Raw genomic sequence first — 23,750 nt, 5'->3', positions numbered from 1 at the left:
TATGAGAACATCAGTTCTATTGGATTAGCAACTTACCCTAATGATTTCCTTTAACCTCAATTACCTCCTTAATCACCTTACCTCCAAATATAGTCATGTTGTGATTTATGGCTTTACCATATGAATTTGGAGTGGGATAAAATTCAGTCCATAACAGAGAGAAAACACTTTTAAATAAACAATAACTTATATTAAAAATATTTATATTTACCACAATGGAGAAATTAGGTTAAGTAAAACTTCTATTAGGTTTTATACAAAATATCATAAATTTGTGCAAAATATTACCTAGACCACATATAATTAAATAGAAAAATAATATTATTGCATGTAAATTGCCACTGTATGCTGATAAAAACACATTTGCTCTACAATACAAACTTTAAAATGTGTTTACTCACAATGGCTGAAACTAAAATGATAGAGATAATATTAACTATAACTTTAACCAAATCATGTATTTTATTTTAACTACTTATTATATTTATTAACTTAATGAAATATAGTTTTATCTGGCAAGCAAAAATGTATCAACTATAACCAACTATACTATGTAGTACCAAAATGAAATACAACTTTTTTTTACCTGTTGAAAAACATCTGTTCCTTCATCATAGTCCACCATACTGAAAAACAGTTTGTTACAAAAAGCAGATGAATAACGCCAGGAGTTAGCCAATATTTGGTATTCTTCATTAGCTTGCCTAAAAAGGTATTGGAGCAAATAGAAAACATATCAATATTCAAATAAAAAAGTCTCTAATAGGACAAGTAATCTAGGGCAAGAACTGGCAAATTCTGTATGAACTGCAAGCTAATAATACAAGTATGGTCTACAAGATAATGTTTGTAAAAATAAATAAGTAAATAGAAAAAAGAAAATATTTTATGATATGAAATTGCATACAACTCAAATTTTGCTGCCCATAAATAGTTATATTGCAGTGCAGTCATACTGACTGATTTAAATATTTCTTAAGGCTACACTGTAAGGTAAAGGTGAATAGTTGTAACAAAAACTGCGAGGCCAAAAGTTTGACATGCTCCTTTAAAATTTACCAACATTTGTTCAAGGGAATAAAAACATTCTGTGGCATTTGCTATAGATATATATGAAATTTTTCAATAATTTTCAGTAAAAGGCACAGAGCAATTTTTAAAAATATTTTTAATTGAGTTTAACAGAACAACAAAAATCCTAAGAAAATGTAAAGTTTTAAACCTATAAATACAGATAACTTCACCTTTATGTATTTATGTAAAAATGCTTTTAATAAACCTAAAATTAAGCACCAATTTCTCTGAGTACCTAAACCAGCTGCCACAAACCTTTTTCTAAGAGAATATTTATTCCTGTATTGAACCCATTTTTATTGAACATTTACCAATTTTCCAGATGATGATATTTCCTACTAGATCTAGGGGGAGGAGAAACAGAGAAATGGCATTGCAGAAAGAACATAATAGAAACCAGAAGCAAGAAGTTTAAAAAAAAAAAAAAGAATGCTTCTTCTATATAGTTAACTATTCTCAAGTGTTTCTCTCGTCCTCTTCCCCCAAAATGTAAGAAATACAAAAGTAAAGTCCCAAACAGACTGAAACTAGCAGCAGATAAGAAATTTAAAGAAATATTTGGAAAACAACTAGTGGAACAGATTTGATAGAGAAAGCTACAATCTAAGAGGCAACTACAGGACAGTAAGAAATGAGGAAAAATACTAGATTCATAAGCAGCAGAGTCTAGAGATTAAAAAAAAGATCTGAAAATAAGGGTCTTATAATTAAACTTCTACTATTTGTATAAATAGTACACACAAACTTTTGCCCTCCCCAATCCCAGTGTCAGCCTTTCTATTGTTTAATGGCCAGACTATAAAAAAAAAATCATCAGATATGAGAGGAAAACCTCACATAATTTTAAAACAAATTCTCCAAACAAAAGCAGATTTCATAGGTCAAAACACTAAAAAGAAAATGCTAATAGACTTAGAAAAAGTAAAAGACAAATATAAATTCTTGTGAAATAATACTGTTGAGTCGGAGACAGATGAGAGAGAGAGAGAGAGAGAGAGAGAGAGAGAGAGAGAGAGAGAGAGGAAAAGAAAAAAGAGTTTATTACTTCATTTTTGTTTGCATTAGTTCTCACTGCCCCCAATCTCATAGAGTAACACAAAGGCCCATCATGGATGCCTACACTTACAGTCGCCTGTGTTACAGGAGAGAAACACTGAGTTTGGGAGGACTGTTAACAAGCCTGTGCTCTGTGCTTTAGTTGTCTGAGACATCTAACTCCTTAAAGCTTATTGCTATACACAAAACCCTGAGAAACTGCACAGGCAAAAGAGCAGCCAGGCCTTTCGTGGCCTACCCAGGAAAAATGTGCAGGATGCTCAGGGTACATGGTACACATATTTGTCCAACCAACAGTATTCACCCCAAAAAGAAAAAAAGATGTAAAAAAAATGAAAGAAGAAAAGAAATAAAGGAATATAAGAAACAAAGTAAAAGATAGCTCAAATTAAATATGAACATTAGAAGATAGTTTTTAAAAATTCATAGAACAAAAAAGACAGAGGTAGAATGTAAGTGGAAGAGGGAAGAAAGTAACCTGGAACTATAATCCAATAAACCACCTCAAAACAAGTCTAAATGCATAAATAACAACAACAAAAACAAAAATAGATAAATGAGGTTATGCAGAACTAAAAAGCTTCTAGGCAGTACAGGAAATAATCGACACAGTGAAGACACAACCTACAGAATGGGAAAAAATATCTGGAAACTATCTGACAAAGCATTAATATCTAGTGCATTATGTAAAATTGTGGATGTGTAACTGACGTGATTCTGCAATCTGCATTTGGGGTAAAATTGGGAGTTCATAACCCACTTCAATCTAATGTATGAAATATAATATGTCAAGAGCTTTGTAATGTTGTGAACAACCAATAAAAAAAATGTAAAAAAAAAGCATTAATATCTAGACTATATAAGGAACTCAACAGCAATAAAAAAATCAAATAGTCCAACTTAAAAATGGGCAAATAAATTGAGTAGAGTATCTCAAAAGATGCAGACAAAAGTCCTCCACATCAGTAGAGATATAGGAATAAAATCCAAACCACATTCTGAGATATCTCACCCAAGATATGGCTATAATCAAAAAGATAAAACAAGTTCTCTCGAGGACATAGGGAAAAAGGTACCCTTAGACATTGTTGGTAGAAATATAAATTAGTAAAGCCACTATGAAAAATGGTGTGGTGATGCCTTAAAACAAAAAAAAAAAAAAGAAAGAAAGAAAAGAAACACAACTATTGTGTGATGCAGCTATCCCATTCATGAATTTGTATTCAAAAGCAATGAAATGTCAAATAGATACCTGCTCTCCCATATGTATTATAGCACTATTCAAAATAGCCAGGATATAAAATCAACCATTCATTAATGAGTAAAGAAAATACAGTAGATACACACAATGGAGACTAGTCAGTCATCAAAAGGACACAGTCCTGTCATTTACGTATGAATACAACTGGAGGTTAGTAATGTTGAGCATTAGGCAAGCACACAGAAACAAGGACCAAATATGATTTCACTCATATGAAGAATATAAAAAAGGTAAACTGACATAAACTGTTAGCAGAATAATTATTATCAGAGGGCAGAAGGTGAGACTGGGGTTTATGGAGAAACTGCTTAATAATTTTCATTTATAGCTAAATAAGAGATATGAATGTTGGTTTTCTATTTTGCATTATGATTATAGCTAATAGTAATGTATCACATAGTCCTAAATAGCTAGAGGAAAGAATTTTGAATTTTATCATGAAAGAATGATACATGTTTGAGAAGATAGGCAATCTAAGTATCATAAACTATACGAAAAAATATAACAAAATACCCTCTTGTACATCACAAAATATACAAGCATTTTTACCAATCAACAAAAAAGCTTTTTAAGACATTCTTTGGGAGGAAAAAAGAAACAGATGAAGATTTTAGATATAATTAAAAGAGACTACACCTTCAAATTAGAATGATTTCCCAGGTTTTGAATAAGAGGAATGAAAAAAAGACCAACATCAAAAAACATTGTGCTATTTCAAAACACTGGATTAACAGAAGATTTTAAAGGTTTTCACAGAAAAAAAGTTCATAACTGGCAAACAGTAAAATTGGATGTTTGGTCACTTACAATATTAGACTCTGACAGATAAAACAAGTCCTTCAGAGTTCTGAGGGAATATTTTCCATTTAAAATTCTACAATGAGACAATCAAATTTGAAATAAACATGTTGAAATGTAAGGGATCTAAAGTTTACCTCCTGCACATTTCTTTAGGAAATTACATTAAGACATAATCAAGAGAAAAGACAGCATAATGAAAAAGTGAGAAAACATGAGACAATGAGAGAAATATTATCAGAGGGGATGAAAAAGCAAGTAAGAATGTGGTGAGATAGGAAAGGTAGAAGATGTGTAAAAAAGCTGTAATCTAATTCTGAAGCTATGAAGTTGTCACTACAAATTAGAATAGGAATTTAACTGTACATGTAGATGAAGAGAATAGATGCTAGACAATAATTAAAATCAGAAATTGCTGTAATATTTACTATATTAAGGAAGACATATTTGCTACCACAAAAAGAAAAGAAGCAAACAATGAACATTAAGAGGCAAGGTCAAGAAAAGAGGCAAATTAAAATGGAGCATAATTTCCATCAATCGAAGAAAACAATTAGTTATTCTGAATGCTGTCTTTTGTTTGGGGCAGGTGTCATACACAACTGTCCTACAGAAAAGTAGGACATAAACATAACTTCCTATTTTTGAAGGAATGCTATTATGCGGAAATACATAATGTAAGTGCTGTTTATATTTTTCACATTTGTTAATTCTCTCTATAGACAGGGAACAGATATATTATGCTTAAACTCTAGAATGAAAATGTATTAACTATGACAATATAGAAGTATTGCTGACAAAATTTGGCAGGTAAAAGAAAAAGAGAAGAAATGATCGGGAAGGTTGTGCTTACTGATCTTTATGTCAAAATCAGAAAACCAAGAAGTGTCAGCTACAGTTAATGGACAAGACATAACAAGAATGCTATTTATTGTTACAATGTTAATCAAAAGCAGAAATAAAATGTAATAAAAATCAGAAGAGGTGAGAGGATTTAAATCTTAACCTATCACAGCAAGAAATGTAAACATAAGTTCACTATATTAAATATTGCTTTAAGAATAAGATTTAGACTATAATCCCAGTGGCTCAGGAGGCTAAGGCAGGAGGATCACGAGTTCAAAGCCAGCCTCAGCAACTTAGAGAGGCCCTAAGCAACTTAGATCCTGTCTCAAAATAAAATATAAAAAGTGCTAAGGAGATGGCTCAGTGGTTAAACACCCCTGGTATCAAAAAAAGGAACAAGATTTAGAGACATGAGGAGAAAAACAAAAAGAAAACACAAAAAAACAACAGTAATCATCTCTGCAGATCTTACAAACAGGTGAGTTGCAACGGTCAAAGACTGCAGTTCTTCATTTTAGTTCCTTTTTCTTTTCTTCTTTTATTAATTAAAAAGGAGCATGCAGTATAGCTGATGATTAAAGATGATTTTAAGAAAACTGAATATGAGCAGTGCTATAATCTGAGATTACTTAGCATAAAGTAAATATTTTAAGGACACCATTTTCTCAAAGCATAGTACAAAAACTGATCACTGTAAACAATACTGTAAGACTGCATTTTGCTTAGTACATAGAAATATACAAAGGATAGATTTTGTAATATTTTCTATGAAAATGGTCACAAATTTTGAAAATATTGATAGTTTAATAAGATTTAAATCACTGCTAATTCCCTGAAAAAATATTTACTAAGCATGAAAAAAGAAAGGTATAAGCTAGTCTCCAAGGTCTCTGCTCTTACAGAGTTGATGTTTTAGAAGGAAGACACATAATAAATATCTAAATGAATAAATAAAGATAATTAAAAGGTAAGATATATGCTGACAAAAAAATAAGCAGTATGACAGAGAAACTGATGGTGTAGTCTTAAAAGGCTGTTTAGATGATGCCACTAAAGGTGAAATCCTAAGAATGAGAAAGAGTCAAAACTGAAAACAGCTGGAAAGTGAACATTTCAGACATCAAGAATAGCAAGCATAAAGGTCCAAAGAGGGAAAGAACTTAAGATGCTGGTACAATGAAGCTGACATATGAATGAAAATATGCTGTTTCTTAGTGGAATACATGCAGAATGAATAGCTTAGGCCCTCTCTAAGTGCTATTGTTCCTCTTACAATCCTACAATAAAAACTGAATCAAAACCAACATAAGTCCTAGTTTGTTTTTATTTTGTCCAATGAAATACAATATTACTGATAAGAATTCATCACTGGTTATTAAAGGAAAAATATATAATTTCACACAGTGAATTAGCATGGACAACATCTGACATACTAATAAACCTTAAGAGATACCAATACTACTATTAAACAATACTACTAGGATAGCATTTTAATTAAGAAAACGGTATATAAACAAAATTGCTTTATTAGGGTATTTCATTAAAAACATTTTAACTTTTAAAATAAAACCTAGGAAAATAGAAAATCAGCAAAAACTGTATCCTTGTAATAATATACAACAAAATAAAAATATTTTAATTTCAACAAATTACCAGGATGAAAATAACCCTAGTTTAGATTTTTCAACATCTGTGTATAACATCTTATGTTATAACCTGAGACAGGGATAACCTAGGATAGACCTACAAAAATCTAGTAAGTATACATTCATGCATTTATTAATCCACAAATCCATATTAGCACAAGTGATTTGCCTGGTAATAATGCTGGAGTGAATAATAAATGCAAAGTCCCTGATCGATCTCAAGGAGCTTACATTCTTGTAAGAGTCTGCATGCAAATAAACACCAAGAATTAGATAATCATATATACCTATTTTTTTAGTGTCTTTATTTTATTTTTATGTGGTTTTGAGGATCAAGCCCATTGACTCATGTAGGCTAGTTGAGCACTCTACTACTGAGCCATAACCCCAGCCTCATATGTACCTTTTTAAAATAATATCAGAATCTTTTTTATTTACACAATATCTTTTCTTATTTATTTTTATGTGGTACTGAGAATCGAACCCAGTGCCTCACATGTGTGAGGCAAGCACTCTACCACTGAGCTATAGCCCCAGCCACTCATGTGTACTCCTAATTAAAAAAAAAAAAAAGAAACATGGTAGAGTAATGAGCAAAGAAGATGAATTTTGCCTTCAAACTCTATATTTTGTATGATTCCATTTTTTTCAGATTTAAGTGCTCAATAACCAAATTGTAGATGTTTCTCTATTCCTAAATCCTGAAAAACTTTCCTACTACCTATATAATATAGAAGACATTTGGCAGAAGTGAAGATCTTCTATACTCCAGACACAACTTTGGATAATCTATCTGTACATACCACACTCAAGAAGTCTGTTTCATGAACACACCAGGTCCATTCTTAACCCATGTATTAAAAATTTTGCTTAGAATGTGCTGTCTTCCTTCAAGGCTCACTCAAAAACTGTCTCTTCCTCAAAAGTCACTTCAAATTATCTCTACCTACTTGCTGATGATTGAAACAAAAATTCTCACGGTTACTGCATACTACTATTTATTTTATGCACAGATCTGTATTGTACATAGTGACTGTCCAATGGCTAGCACCTTGTATAAAACAGACATCAATGAAGTTTTGCTGATAGTGATGGTAAATAATGTACTTTCCTGACCACTGTATCATAAATACCTTAAAAGTAAATTTAAAACATTAAAAACTCTCAAATATAAGAAGTCTGACTAAAAGCCCAAGTTAGATTTATGTTACTCTATTTAGGTTCTTGCCGGGAAAGAATAATTCCCTAGTCAAAGCCTCTACCTTTATGAAGGGTGTTCAAGGAAGGAAAAGACATATACTGTAATATATAAATAAGACATATATATGCAAAAAAGAATGAAGATTTGTAGGTGCTATTTATCATAAAAAGGAAGATGGGATAATAGTATAATGTAGCTAAGCGTTAATGTGAAAAAATCTGAAAAATAATAAGTTTTTTTAAAAGTGTAAAAGTATAATAAGAAGGAAAGAACAGGGAATGAGTAGTATAGATAGTATTAAGTAACAGAAACAGTATTAATAAAAATTACTCACTCTGAAATGTTTCTTTTCTTTTTAATTTTTTTTAGTTGTAGGTGGACACAATATCTTTTTATTTTATTTACATGGTGCTGAGGATCCAACTCAAGGCCTCACACATGTGAGACAAGTGCTCTACCACTGAGCCACAGCCCCAGCCCTCTGAAATGTTTCTTAATGTGTTCAAATAACAGGATAAACTTCATGTTAGAAAGTAAGACTGTAAATGTTAAAATAAGACCAAGACTTTAATTCCATAAATAGTGAACAATTTCATATTGTTTTTGAAAGAAGTGAATTATACAAATTACTATTTTTAAAAACACTCTTCCTTGCAACCATGCATGTAATATATTGAGGGAGAAGTAAATAAATGTTTGGAATTCAACTAAATATTATTATAATGGCCTAGTGGGGAAAACATAGGTTATTAAAATAATATATAAACATGTGATCTATTTTGTACATACTCTCCTTTGGTATCTAGAAGGCCAAAACATCCAGTAAAATCTTCTAGGAATATCTCTACCATAATAAATAAAGAATTTTATAGGAAGCAAAGTAAAAAAACATTCTTTCTAACTAAAATAAAATACTTAGTGAAAATTTAATACCAACAAAGTAAATGGGGACTTTCTTCCAATGTGTGTAATTTATTAGCAATAAGAGCAGCAAGCAAATCTGGGTCATTAAAAATGATTTGATGAGCCTGAGAAATGTAATTTAATATTAATGACATATGTTCAGAGTACAAAAGATTTAGTAGAAAATATGTGCCCCAGTGAAGACCCTATCCTCTATTCATCCTTACCCCATTATCCCTTATACACCCCCTTCCAATTTCTTAATGTTTAATGGGGGATAGAGGAAACTTAACAAGAGATGGCTTAAGAATCTTAATTCAGTGAATTCTCGCATATGGATTCTATGTTTATGTCAGACAAAACTAATAATACAAAGTAAGACATTACTAGTGCTTTTTAGCACACTTCAGACCTCATTGTCATTTTAAATTGAAAAGTGAAAAACTACAAGCATTCCACACACTTAAGTCAAAATAACTACATTTCCAACACGGCTAACTGAAAAATATTTCATGCTAATGCTCACAGGAACATTCATGGCCAAATCCGATGAATTTAGGGTTTTCTAATATATTTGCATACAGCCTGAAGAGGGCAGTCATGCTGCATCACAAGGATCAAGGAGTGCTTAAGCAGTAACTGCTGGGTACTGTTAAGTTAAATTTGTTATATTGAATCTTCTCCATTTTTTATTATGGGAACAAGACAAAACATCAGTGAACTCAAATGCTATAATTTTTCTATTATAATTCTTTTTAAAAGGTTATGTAAAACTAGAAAGGATTATTAACTCATCTATAGTAGTATACATTTAATATTTCTCATGATGAATGTAATTTTTATCTTTAAAGCTCTTGAAGGAATGTTTTAAAAAGTATGGTAAGTATGGTTTCTCTTTTTAATATTGATCAAACTATCAAAAATAATATTAATAAAACTAGGAATATCAGGGAACAGATTCATATTAAACTCCTAGAACAATAAGCCTTTTTAGTTATAGATTTACAAATTATATACAGACATAAATATAGGTTAGTTATACAAAAGTAAGACTTCATAAAACTCCGAATTAATAATTTCTATTGATAGTGACATACATAGATCTGAAGTGAGAAGACTTACCTAATATTTAAGGTTCTGGTGCTCTTGAGTAGGGGGGAAAAGACAGAAATGGGGGATTAACAGCATCCTATGCAATACTCTGTGCTATACATACTTAGGGTAAGCAGTTGAATATATTCGAATATATTAAACAAACCCAATGCCACTACAGAGCTGAGGAATCAACAGCTCACTGCCATTTTGCAACTGACCACATAATTTACTGGTTGGTTAGTAAATAAAGAGTTGTGTCTATTACAACTTTGTTTCTTGTGTATCCATTTTTTTCCATTATCAGATCTAAACAGATAAAAAGTGATTTACCCAACTCATTCAACAAGTGTATATAACCTATTATATATGCATACTATAGATAGAAGAATTATATTATGTATTTGATAAATATTTGCATAACTAATAATAAAGATTAATAATGGCTGAATCAACATGAATTAATTCATGTGGGAATGGAGTAGACACAGACACTTGCTTCAATATACTTCAATACTTTATTCAAACACTTTAAAATATTAAATAATGAATACAAAAAAATGAGTTCAAAACAATGTAATAAATCTTATTATGATAATGTATGTAGACACACTCATGGTATTTATAATGTATCTATTGAATAAATGAATTAATGCATTTATTGTAAAACCTAAAAAGTAAAATTTAGGAAAGCATTAACTTACACCTTAAATCCTCTAGAATTACTCAACAAATCTATGCTTTAGATTCATGTGCTAAAGAACAGAATATAGGCAGACTTTAAACAACTTCACTGAAATGAATCAAAAAAGCAGACAAAAAATTATAGAAACCGTGTCCCAAGAGATGGAGATCATATGCTGCCTACCTGACTGAAAGTATCAAAATCATCAGCAATATTCATTGTAGTATATGCCAGGAATCCGTTTATGTTTTATACATATTTAATTTAATCTTCATTCTTTTTTATGCTTTCCTCATCAAATGTATTTTGTTTTTGGTAGACCACTGTATCATATATGTTGGTAAATTATAGTGTGTTTATTTACGGGGTACAAAGCAATGCTATGATTTTTAATACAATATAGAATAACTAAATCAAATTAATTAAGACTTCCATCACCTCAAATTAGATGTTTTATTTTTTAGAGCAGTTAGAGGTTCATAGAAAAACTAATTAAAAGGTACAGGGATTCACATATTATTTTAAAACAATTCTGGGACTACTGGTGTACCAATTAACCATTTGATTATATGTATTATATATGTTATATAGTAAACTGATCTTGTTTACTATATAACATATATATTACGAGCAACTTTTTTTTTTATCCAGTACTATTGCTCTACCTAGATTCTGAATACTAGAGTACCCATAGGAATGTCTTAATGCCAAACACTGAAGGAATATTCTTACTTTCTCTTCCTCAGTTATACTGAGGTATAACTGTCTTCAAAAAATACTGCACCTAGCCGGGCATGTTGGCACACCCCTGTAATCCCACTGGCTTGGGAGGCTGAGACAGGAGGACAGCGAATTCAAAGCCAGCCTCAGCAAAATCGAGGTGCAAAGCAACTCAGTGAGACCCTATCTCTAAATAAAATACAAAACAGGGCTGGAAATGTGGTTCAGTGGTCGAGTGCCCCTGAGTTCAGTCCCCAGTACTATTCCCTCCGCCAAAAAAAAATACTGCACCTAATTAATATCCATAGTCTATGCAATTTGGTGAGTTCATATATATGTATACTTGTGTTACCATCACCACAGTCGAGGAAATAAATAAGCATTTCTATGACTTTCAAAAGTTTTCTTGTATCACTTTGTGTCGTTGCTGCAGGGGGTTGCTTTTGCTAAGGCTTTATGATACAGGTACTAGTTTTATCCTCATTTCCTCTGAGGAATGTATAGCAGTTTTTCTATGTCTCGTGGCCAATAATTAGAGGTGTAAAAAAGACTCAAACTCAGAAAGACAACGTTGACTATACCTGTTGCTATAGATAGAGATTATACATTTGATTTGCAGTGTTGTTTCCAGTCCACATAAACCAGAAATAATGTGAAATTATTTTTAATGCAAATCCTTGAACACATATATTATATTAGATCTAAGAATGGGGTTTCAGTAATATATATTTTAGCCAGCTTTCAAAATACTATTTAAGCATACAGAAGAGAGGATAGCTGGTATAAAAGAATGCTGGAGGAAAAAAATGGGAAGTTTTCTTTTCATAATGTAATTCATCTGATTAGATTGTAGGTTTTATTCTTCAGTTAAATATATCAGTCTATGTTCAAATGAAAAATAATGTGCAATATTACAACAATTTAGCATAAAATTAAACAAACTGAAAACTTACCACCATAACAATATCATGACTTGTAAGCAATATAATACAAATCCATTATTAACACTAAGTCAAACAGTAAGGACAGAGAACTAGCATTTGAATTCTGAAAATATGGACTTGTATAGTAAGTAGGCTTTGCACTTCATAATGTATAAACTTGAATAAGTTATATAAATTTGTTTATTTTTCTCTTTTTAGCATATAATACTAATAATTAAGAGGAGTCCCAAGAATAACAAAGCATGAGACAAATCAAATTCTTTAGAAAATGACAAAGATTATGCAAATCTTGGTGTATTCATCATCTACCTTAAAATCCATTTACTATATATTTGGAATTTTAAAATTTTGTAGCCAGTTAAAACTTTCTCCCTCACTCTCTGCACCAGACCTCAAAGTTTTCAATTTCCCCAATAAAGTGACTTATTCTCAGTACAGAATTTTTTAATGTGCTCTTTATCCCTTCTCCTAAACTAACTTACTATTGCTACAGAGCACATATAACACATCCATAACACATACAGAACATAAGTCACACAGCAATTTTCAGTGCATGGCAACAGATTAATATGTCTCATCAATTTCTAGACATCCTCTAGATCGTAATACATTTTTTATTAATTTTTAGAAAAAGGAAAAAGAGGTTTTACAGATTTGCTAGCAAAGGAGAAACACAGGGGATTTCTGATTCTCCCCATCAGTAGGAACAGGGGGCTTTTAAATGGTGATTGAAAGGCTACATTCCAAGGTGTTCTATTTGGAGTTGTACTTCACTTGGTAATTTGGGAGAAAGTCATTTCTGCGATCCTCTGGTTAGATCATAATACATTTAAGTTAAGAGATATGACAAGGGACTTCTCATAAATCTCCATGTTTTTTCCTTAATGGTGTTTATAAGTTAGATTATTATAAGTTAATAACTATGTAACGTGAATAGTGTTCAAAACTTCAACTAGATTCTGAGATTAACGAAAGCTGCAGCCAGATCATTTTGTTCCATTATCTCCCTAGTAACCATAATAATATCTTTACATACATAGTGACTGCTCAGTAACTAACTACTGGTGCAAAAAATAAATCTCAACATTGATAAAAAACTATATCACTGCAATAGTGCCTAATCTCTGATTATACGAAATAGTTTGATTTCTTTTCCCCTAATACCTTTTAAGATGCCTAAGTGGAAGGTAAAAACCACTTTATTCAATAGATCTTACACATTAAAATTAAAATAGAACTAAAATGAATATTAAATATTTAACTTCTTGACAAGAGCATTAAGAAACATTTCAGAATTATTAAATTTACGTTAAGGATCCCCAATAACATCCACATGCTTGGTGGGTGAACTCACAAAATCAGCATATAGTCATATTCATGGTTAAGATTTACTACAGCAAAATGATATAAAGCAAAATCATCGAAGAAAAAAAGTTGCCTAAAGCAAAGTCTAAGGGGAACTAGATGAAAGCTTCCCAGAGTGACTCCCTGCCAAGTCACACAGGACTTACTTAATTCATTTAGCAAAGAGTTATGACATATGTAAAACACATTCTATCTAGGGGGCTCATTAAAGATTCAGTGCCCAAGAAGGCTGGTCATACAGACACATTCTGCGAGTACATAATAAAATTCCAGACTCCCATAAGGAAAACAGGTGTTCAGCATTAACTTCATTGTTTAAACAACAGTTTAGGAAGAGAGAGCTTCCACTATCAGTTAAGAAACAGTGGCTATAGTTTATAATTTTCAAGTTCCAATATATAATCCGAATGCAAACCTTAAGAGCTGGCTTATCTAAAGACAGAAATTTCAGGCTTGCTATGTTAACTCTTTTCTGAACAAATATCTTCTGACATAAAACGAGCAAGTAATTTCTTCATTGTATTTTGTTCACAAAAATACCAATCTACCACAGACAAAGAATATATCTGAAGAAATTTTACTTGAAAAAGTATTATATTTTGTAAAGTTATCCCTGTGGGAGCAAAAGTCTGTGTATCTAAGAGAAAATATTTCAGAACTAAGGTCTGAAATCATAAAAAATATTCAATCTTACTTAATATGTTAAAGGACTAACATTGTGAAACTGAAAAGAGAGAACAAAAGCCTCAAAATAACATGAATATTAAGTATAATTTATTAACATGAATTTAGTACATATCATTTCTAGCTTTAGGGATAAAAATGTAAAAAACTTAAGACATTTTATTGATTCTTTTTAGTTATACATGACAACAGAATCCAGTTTGACAATTATACAAGCATGGAATATATCTTGTTCTAATCAGACCCCAGTATCTCTCCTTTCCCTACCCTATCCCCACCCTGCTCCCTTTCCTCTATTTATCTTTCTGCCATTTATCCATAGTTATTTTTTTTTAAGTTTTTTTTTTTTTAGAGAGAGTGAGAGAGGAGAGAGAGAGAGAGAGAGAGAGAGAGAGAGAGAGAGAGAGAATTTTTAATATTTATTTTCTAGTTCTCGGCGGACACAACATCTTTGTTGGTATGTGGTGCTGAGGATCGAACCCGGGCCGCACGCATGCCAGGCGAGCGCGCTACCGCTTGAGCCACATCCCCAGCCCCATAGTTATTTTTAAGTTAATTTTTGTTGATATACACAATGGTGAGATTCACAGTAGTATATTCATAAATTAACATAGGAAATTTATGTCAGATTCATTCCACTGTATTCCCTGTCCCATCCCTCTTTCCTTTTCCCATCTCATTCCATCCTGGCCTTCCCTTCATTTCCCTTTGTCTGCTTCATTGAACTTCTATTCTTATACCCCTCACCTTGCTGTGGGTGAGCTTCCATATATGAGAGAAAATACTGAACTTATGGTTTTGGGGGCCTGGCTTATTTCAGATAGTCTCTATACCCATCTGTTTACTGGCAAATGTTATAAAGTCATTCATTCTTCTTTATGACAAACACGCCATGTGTTTACACCACATTTTCTATATCCATTCATATGTTGAAGGGCACCTAGGTTTGCTATATAGCTTAGCTATTATGAATTGTGCTGCTATAAACATTGATGTGGCTGCCGCACCTATCTTTATTTTAAATGTTTGAGTAGCTATCAAGATGATACTTCTCAAAGTAACTATATCATTTCTGTCATAACTTTCATAAATGCAGCATTTTTAGAGAAATAAAACACTATTTTGTAGAATAAAAAATTCTTCAATGAGATTTATATGCCAATATGAAAGCATTCTTTTTCACTTCACTTAATAAAATTCTACTAAGCCCACGGGAAGTAGAAAACCCTAAACTTCATGTGTTCTAGCATAAATACATTATCTTCTTCATCATCATCAGTATAATAATTTTTACTAAAAGAACTACCTTACTTGTGGTTAGATTCCAAATTTACCTACTAAGATTAATACTATGCCTAGAAAATTACTGAGTTCCTGTAGGATAGTGACAACCAACAACTTCTACAAACCACTTACTTTTCGACAAGAACGAACAAAAGTATTCATGCTGATAATGTAATGAGGATAAAGAGAATCATACAGAATATAAAGGTACACAAGAGTTTGGAAATTCACAAATTCACACCTGCAACTTTAGAAACCAACCCCAGAACAGGAAATAAGATGGAGAGATGATAGAAAAACCAAAAGGAAAAGAAGGAGCCTAACAGAGGTGGAATGTGGTGTGAGGTGAAAGAGACGAGATGATGAGGAAAAAAACTTGTCTAAATTGGAAAATACGGAAAAAAGGTTTAATACTGGATGGATAAATAACAGTGGCTATTAGCAATGTAAAGGAAGGATCTTGTAAATAAACACAAACACAATAGCTCAAAAAAAAATAAAATGTCTAGGAATAAATTTAACCAAGAAAGTAGAAGATTTCTACAATGAAAACTTAAAAATACTGATAAAAAATTGAAAACAAAAAGAAAAGATATCTCATGTTCATGGGTTGAAAGAATTGATAGTGTTAAAATTTCTAAACTACCTAAAGTAATCTATAGATTCAGTGAAATCCCATAAAAATACCAATGGCATTCTTCACAGAAATAGAAAAAGCAATCCTAAAATTCATATGGTACCACACAAGACCCCAAACGGCCAAAGCAATCCTGAGCAAAAAGAACAAATCTAGAGGCATCACACTATCTGACCTCAAAATATACTACAAAGCTACAGTAACTAAACAGCATGGCATTGCCATAAAAACTGGCCCACAGATCAAAAGAACACAGAAGCCAGAAAAACAAATCTATGCACCTACAGTCAACTCTACATCAAAAGTGCCAAAAACATACCCTAGAAAGTGCTGTAAGAATTGTGTCCAAAAGCAGAGGAATGAAACTAGATCCCTATATTTCTCATCATACACAAAACAACTCTAAATGCATCCAAATATAAACATGAAAATACTAGAAGAAAACCTAAGGGAAACACATCAAAACACTACTATCACCAATGATTATTTTGGATAAGCCTCCAAAGCAAAGGCAACAAAAGCAAATATAGATAAATGGCATTATGTCAAACTAAGAAGCTTCTGCAGAACAAAGAAAATAGAGTGAACGATCTACAAGTTGGAAGAAAGATATATGCCAATATTTATATATGCTGATATTTATGTAACAAGTTATTAATACTCAGAATATATAAAGAATTCAAAAAATCAACAGCAAAAATTCAAATAATCAGATTTTACAAATGAAAAAATGATTTGAAAAGATTTTTTCAAATAAGATATACTAATGACCATGTAAATGAAAAAATTTTCTACATCACTTATCATCAGGGAAATGCAAATACAAACCACAGTGAGACATCACCTCACTCCAATTAGAAATGGCTATAATTAAAAAAGATAAAAAATAGTAAATGCTGATGAGAACGCAGAAAAGGGGGTGCTCTTATATGATGCTGATGGGAATATAAATTAATATGACATGATGGAAAATAGTATGGAGATTCCTCAAAAATTTAAAAATAGAACACTCACAAAATCCACTACTGAGTATATATTCAATAAAAAATAAAAGCAGTGTATAAAAGAGGTACCTATATTCCCATGTTTATTAAAGCAATATTCACAGTAAGTACAAAATCAACAGTAAGTATAGTATCCACTGGTACACGAATGAATAAAGAAAATGTAAAATACATACACAGTGTAATATTTGTAGCTTTTATAAGAGAATGAAATCCTGTCATTTGCAGCAACATGAATTGAATAGGAGGACATTATGTCAAATGAAATGAGACAGGCAAAGAAAGACAAATATTGTTATGTTCTCACTCATGTGGAAGCTAAAAGTTTGATTTCACAAAAGTAGAGTGCAGAATAGTGTGTACCAGAGTTAAGGAAGACTGAGAAGAGGGGACTTAGAGGCAGGCTGAATAGCAGATAACAAAATAAAAGTTACACAGGAGGGATAAGTTACAAGGTTCTACAACACTGTAGGGTGACTAGAATTTACAATAATTATATTTTATAAAGACCTAAAATAGATCGATCCAAAGGTTCTCAACATAAGTAATGATAAATCTGTAAGCACATGGAAATGCTTTACCCTGATTTAATCATTACACAATGCACATATCAAGTATTGCATTATACTCTATAAATATGTATAATTATTCAATGTAAATTTTAAAAGGTAACAGAAGAAAGAGTATGGAGATATATATATATATATATATATATATATATATATATATATATAGAGAGAGAGAGAGAGAGAGAGAGAGAGAGAGAGAGAGAGAGAGAGAGGTGGGGGGGGACAAGAGGCAGCTTAATAAGAGGCACGCATGCACTGAAGGATTAGTGATAGACAAAACAGAAAACAAAGTCTTGGAAATTAAGGGACCTATGAAAAACAAAATTTATCTCAGAACATATCACTGCAAACAAAGTGGACATCTAACAGGAAAAATTACTAGAAGGGAAAAAAAAGTCTTGCTACATTCGAACTATTTCACTTATAAACAAAATGGGCATTTGAATTATGAAATCAGTAAGCCCCCATCACTCCTTAAATATAAAGTGTTATTTTAGTCTAAGATATTTTTAAGGAGCAGCACAAAATCAACAGTATCTATAAAAAAAACTATATCACAGGTGGGGAGGATCAAAATTCTTCAGTTGATAAAACATTCCCCCTCTAAAAAATTTTAGAAACCAGAAAGAAAACTGAAACATAAATAATCTGAAGTAAATGCCATTACAAAAGCATTTGAAGACATAAAAAAAACTCTAATCAGAAATTCAAATTCAAAAACTTGAAATAGACAAAAAATGTTAATCAGATTCAAGATACCAATGAAAAGGGGCAAAAAGAAAACTGTATGATGAAGAAATTAAAGCTATATTATAAGGCCCCAAAGAATAGACTAAAAAAAAATAAAGTACATTAAGAATAGGAATTAGAAGCAGGTAAGAGTCAAAAAACAAAATGAAAGTTTAAAAGTCCATGCTAAGTATAAAAGATGGGACCCCCCCACACCAAAAAAAATAATAATAATAAAAAAAAAGATTAAACAGAGAATTTGAATCCCTGAGGTGGAAAAAAAAATAATGAAACAGAACTGATATTTTAAGCTGTAATATAATTAAATTTCCTGGAAATAAATGGAAACCTTTATCTACACATTGAAAGAGCCTACTGTATACCTGCAAAAGGTGACCAAGCATTGTCAACTGTGAAACATAGCATAACAAAATTATTAGCTTTCAGTGAAAAACTGTAAGCACGCTTTGGCTCTTAGGGCAAAAAAAGAATCATAATCACATTAAGAGAATTAAATTGGCACCAATTTCATGACCATGCCAAATAAAAATTCTTGGGATTATGTCAGCAAAGAACATTTAATTTCTTCCGAAGTTAAAGAAAAACTGCTTACTTCAGACTTGATCACCAAAAGGATGCCCAACCCCTGACTGTATTCTTTTAACTACTGAAAAAAGAGTATACATTTCATTTGAATATTGTTCATGATCACTTATTTTAATAACCCATAAATCAGGGTCCTAATCCAATAGGTTGCACTGGGAATGTCTTTGGGGCCACACAAAACCAACAACCTCTTTAAACCACAGGTCTCTGTAACTAAAGATCTTCTGACTCAAGCTTATGGCAACATAAGTTGTCTTGTACCTACCAGTGCCCATTTGATTTCTGAATTTTCTATCCACCTGGCATAAACCCCAAATAGAAATGCCTAATATCCCAATTTTGGGACAGGTCAGCTCATTAAGTGTGAAGGATCAAACAGAATTTGCTTGTAGAAATGGTAAGGTTAAGAATACAATTAGCCAAGAGTGGTGGTACATGCCTGTAATCTCACCGAGTCGGGGCTGAGGCAGGAAGGAGGATTGCAAATTCAAGGCTAGCCTCAGCAACATAGCAAGACCTTGTCTAAAAATAAAACATAAAAAAGGCTGTGGCTCAGTGGTTAAGTGTTCCTCGGTTCAATCCTCAGTGCCAAAACAAAAAGAAAAAAAATTACAGTTGACCTGGCCACAGAAGCCTTTCAGTTTTATATAGAATAGCAGCAGCTATACCTTGGGGGAACCCCAACTCTGCCACTTAAAACAAAGCCCAGTGGGGCCTAATTCAGAGGTTCCCCAAAATGTGTACTCCTGGTTTACTAATGACTCTAATTTGAAATACACTAGCATTTGAAGGGCTACTAAGGCTGTTCAGATTTAGAAATACTTACGCAATATCCAAAGTGATATAGCTGTTCTGTATAGTGGGCAGAACTCCAAACAGATCTCAGTCCTAACCAAGGGTGACTTTGAAAAACTATCCTACTTTATTATTAACTAATGCAAATGACCTATGCATATAATCTTTTGCCTCTCCTTGAAAACATCTCTGTTTCTGGAAAACCATTGCATGCACCTGCCCAATGATCACTAATGGATCACTAACAAAGATGCTCAGAGTAAGAACCAGTTATTTGATAAGACCAAGTGCTATGAAGCTGCTGATTGAACCTACAATGCCCCGATTACCACCACTGCCAGCTGGCTCCATTATCCTAACTTCAAACAGAAGTTACAATGCTTCCTAGATGTGTTTACTTTGTGAAGAAAGAGGCCATAATGGTAACATCATTGTACCTAACCACTTCTAGCAATTGCATGATACTGGGCCTTTGACGTTCTTCTGGGGATACTATGGTAGCCTGACCACAATGACACTACCCCACCAGTAATGAGCATACCTAGCACATAACTTACTTTCTTTAAATAATGCCTCCTAACCAAGAGGAATCACAACTACTTGACAAAAGGTATTGATCATAGTTTCATTGTAAAGAAAGTATAAATTACTTAGATTTTCTTGTACAAAAATGCCATGATACAGGTGTCGATGCCCACTGGCCAAATTTAGGACAATTTGAACATAAGAATAATAATCATAGTAATGGATTGGTGAACAAAGAAGAATCCTTGAATTGGGATACTCAAAAGAGAAGCTGAGTTACAAAAAGCTCTCCTTTACAGATGCATGGCAACTAATTAACATAGAAGGAATGACAACTTAACAATCCCCATTTCACAAATATCAAATTCAAGCAAGAATTATTGATGGATGTTACAATTACTAATTTTAAAAAATCTACTAGGAAACAGGATATTCACATGATAAGAACTGTCCCTCCCAGCCAACCTGCCTCTCCCAAATATTTATAACAAGGAAAAATACACTTTTACAACAAAGAGATCTGGTGACCATCACATAATTCAAGTGATCAATCTCAACACTGGTATCTGAACAACCTAAATTATATGCCTCCTGACATGAAAGAATATGAAATATACCAGTGACTCCCATAGTAATTTTTCCCCAAAATAAATACCTGAAACTAATGTTGAGAAAACAATCAAACAAATCTAGAACTTGGAACACTTAATGTCTAAAATAATATTTTTAAAGAAGCATTCAATGTCATTAAAGCAAAAACACATCTTTTTAAATGCACAAAATGTTGAAGATTAAAAGAAACTAAAGAAGCACAGCAACCAAAGGTAATAGATAAGCCTTCATAAAGTCCCAAACTGGAGGGAGGATGCTATAAAAGATATTTGGAGACAAATCCAAATTTTAAATAAGGGTATACAACAAATTACACCACTGAATTAATGATAATTTGCTTAAAGTTTTAACAGTATTCTGATTGTGTAAGAATGGCTACAGTTCTTAAAATGTATTACTAAAAGTTCTTTAGGGCAATATTCCATGATGTCTGCAACTCATGGGTAACTTTGCTGATATTTGACATAGGTATGAAGAGAACAAAATCAAAAGTGGTAGAATGTTAATAATTAGTAAACCTTGATTGAAAAGAATAAAATAAAATGTCTACTATATATTACTCTTTCAATTTTCTGTAGGTTTGAAATTACAGAGGTAGGTAGAAAGATTAAAGTTAGACTTTAAATTGAAAGAATTCAGAAAACAGAAAATAATTCAGGAATGCTACAATATCAGGGAAGTTCCCTGAAAACAGCCAAAGAGGATGATACAATCTAAAAAAAGAAACACCTAAGAAGAACATTAAAACAAAACAAATTATATGCCTTTAATATAAAAAATAGAGATTCAGCAATAACCTTAGCTTCATTATATAAAGTATTATATATTATATGTTTCACTGAAGCCTGAAACAATTCTCACGTATCAAACAGGGGGAAAAAAATGAGAATGACACAGGTATTTTCTAGTCTTTGAAAAAGAAATGAAAAAGCTTACTCAGGTAGCCAAGTAAATGAGAAAAAATGTAATGATCATTATTCCTTTTTCTAAGGATTAAGCAAGCAATAAGCAATGTTTCCACTTATAAAATAATGTACTTATATGTGCTACAAGTAACAGAAAGGATAATTTTATCCATACATGATTTTTACCTTATCTGTTAATTTTAGAATCTAATACTATAAGAGATGTGACCTCACTGTAATGAAACCAAAGGTTAATGAGCTCTTTTCCACATGGTTTTTTAAGTTACATTCAATGTCTTAGTCCCATTTAAGAGATACTTCCTTGAACAAAAGCTTTCATGAATCTTAGGAGTTTAAGAAATGCTGGCTGATGGAGCCCTGATCTAAGACTGATAAGTGGAGAACAGAGACCAAGATATAAATTACGGTTCACAGATGATGATGAATATATATGTATGTAAGGAAAGTATTAATATCTAATAGCCTTAGAATCACAAATCCCAATACTGACAAGTGTAAGCTTGTGACTTCACATAAATTACATAACCCCTCAATTATAATGTTTTCATCTATAAAATGGATCTATCTTTCAGAGTAACAAGTTACATGAGAGAGAGATTCTGTGTGTGTATGTTTCTGACTTAACGTAAGTCCCCCAAAAGTTTACAAATAGAAAAAACTTTATTCAACTGGGTGGGGAGTGTTATCCAGTTAACATCTAATATGTCAATGTAATACATTCTTCACAATTCTTTTAAAATATCTTTGTAATTTACTATTTTTTTCATTTATTTGGAGTCTGAAAATATAATAATTTCTAGAATTCATCACCAAAATTTTGGTTTTGCATGTTCTTTGCTTGATTCTACAAACAGCTTTTGATTTTCCCTCATCTGATTTTTTTTTCTTAATTAATATTAATATTCTTAAAAGAGCCTATCTGTAAGAAACTCTGGAGGAGATGAGTTACTTAATGGGAAAATAATTTAATTTAAAAGATTTAGCAATTATTGGGAATATTCCCTACAGTATAATTTGATAAAGGAAGTTTGGAGTTAACACTTAAGGGAGGTGAGAATTGTACTGAGTAGTCATAATTAACAACTTTATTTGGCCAAGGAGTTTGATTTTAGCACTGAGAGAGTGAGAATTGAATTCTGAAATTTGTGAATAAACTGACTGTGTGAAGGAAGAGCAGAATGATTTGCTAAAAGAACTTAAACGGAAGGCAAGGCATTCACCAGCCTTTCAACAAAGAAAAGCAACTGCAGAATCTTAAGTGTAATTTGAGAACAGAAGCAAATTTCTCAAAGAAAAGAAAAAATCAGAAAAGTCTCACAAAGGAAAGCATATATTTTGAAATTATAGCTATGAACTTTTCAAACACTCTATATAATTATAAAAGATTACAACAGTATTATAGAAATAGTCCAAACTCCACTGACACAGAAGGACCCAGAAAAAACTTAGTTCATGTGGTGGGAGGAAGATGGTTGTTGGGAGGATGGTTGTTTAATAATTAAAAATTATTAATGTTTAATTAATAATTCAGACACATAATTTAAATAATTTTCTTGAAGAATTTTTCCTAAAGCACCTTTTTAGTTTTTCATCTCAGATGTTACCTCAAGGTCTCTTTGAATCACTCTGCCCAGTATCATATGGGTCCCACCTAGAACTCAAGACCATTGCTCAATAATGATTACTTAATATTCTCCTTTATAATTTATATCACCCTATAAAATAAATTTATTAGCTTAATCTAACGTACTCCAAAGCCATACTCTAGATAGCTCAATTTTATTCTTC

General features: G+C 31.8%; 1 protein-coding gene across 3 annotated transcripts in view; it reads right to left on the bottom strand.

Moving 5' to 3' along the window:
- Positions 1 to 23,750, bottom strand: part of TUSC3 (tumor suppressor candidate 3) — a 217,148-nt gene that overhangs the window by 118,120 nt on the left and 75,278 nt on the right. For all 3 annotated transcript variants that reach the window (XM_081269285.1, XM_081269286.1, XM_081269284.1), the window contains exon 3: positions 587 to 704. In XM_081269285.1, coding sequence (XP_081125411.1) covers positions 587 to 704 — 118 coding nt within the window. The remainder of the gene's footprint in view (positions 1 to 586; positions 705 to 23,750) is intronic.

Source organism: Spermophilus citellus (genome assembly GCF_964194105.1).
Source record: "Spermophilus citellus genome assembly, chromosome: 16".
In the NCBI taxonomy this organism is placed as follows: Eukaryota; Metazoa; Chordata; class Mammalia; order Rodentia; family Sciuridae; genus Spermophilus; species Spermophilus citellus.
Note: the sequence above shows the minus strand (reverse complement) of the source record. Positions and strands in the feature narration are given on the sequence as shown.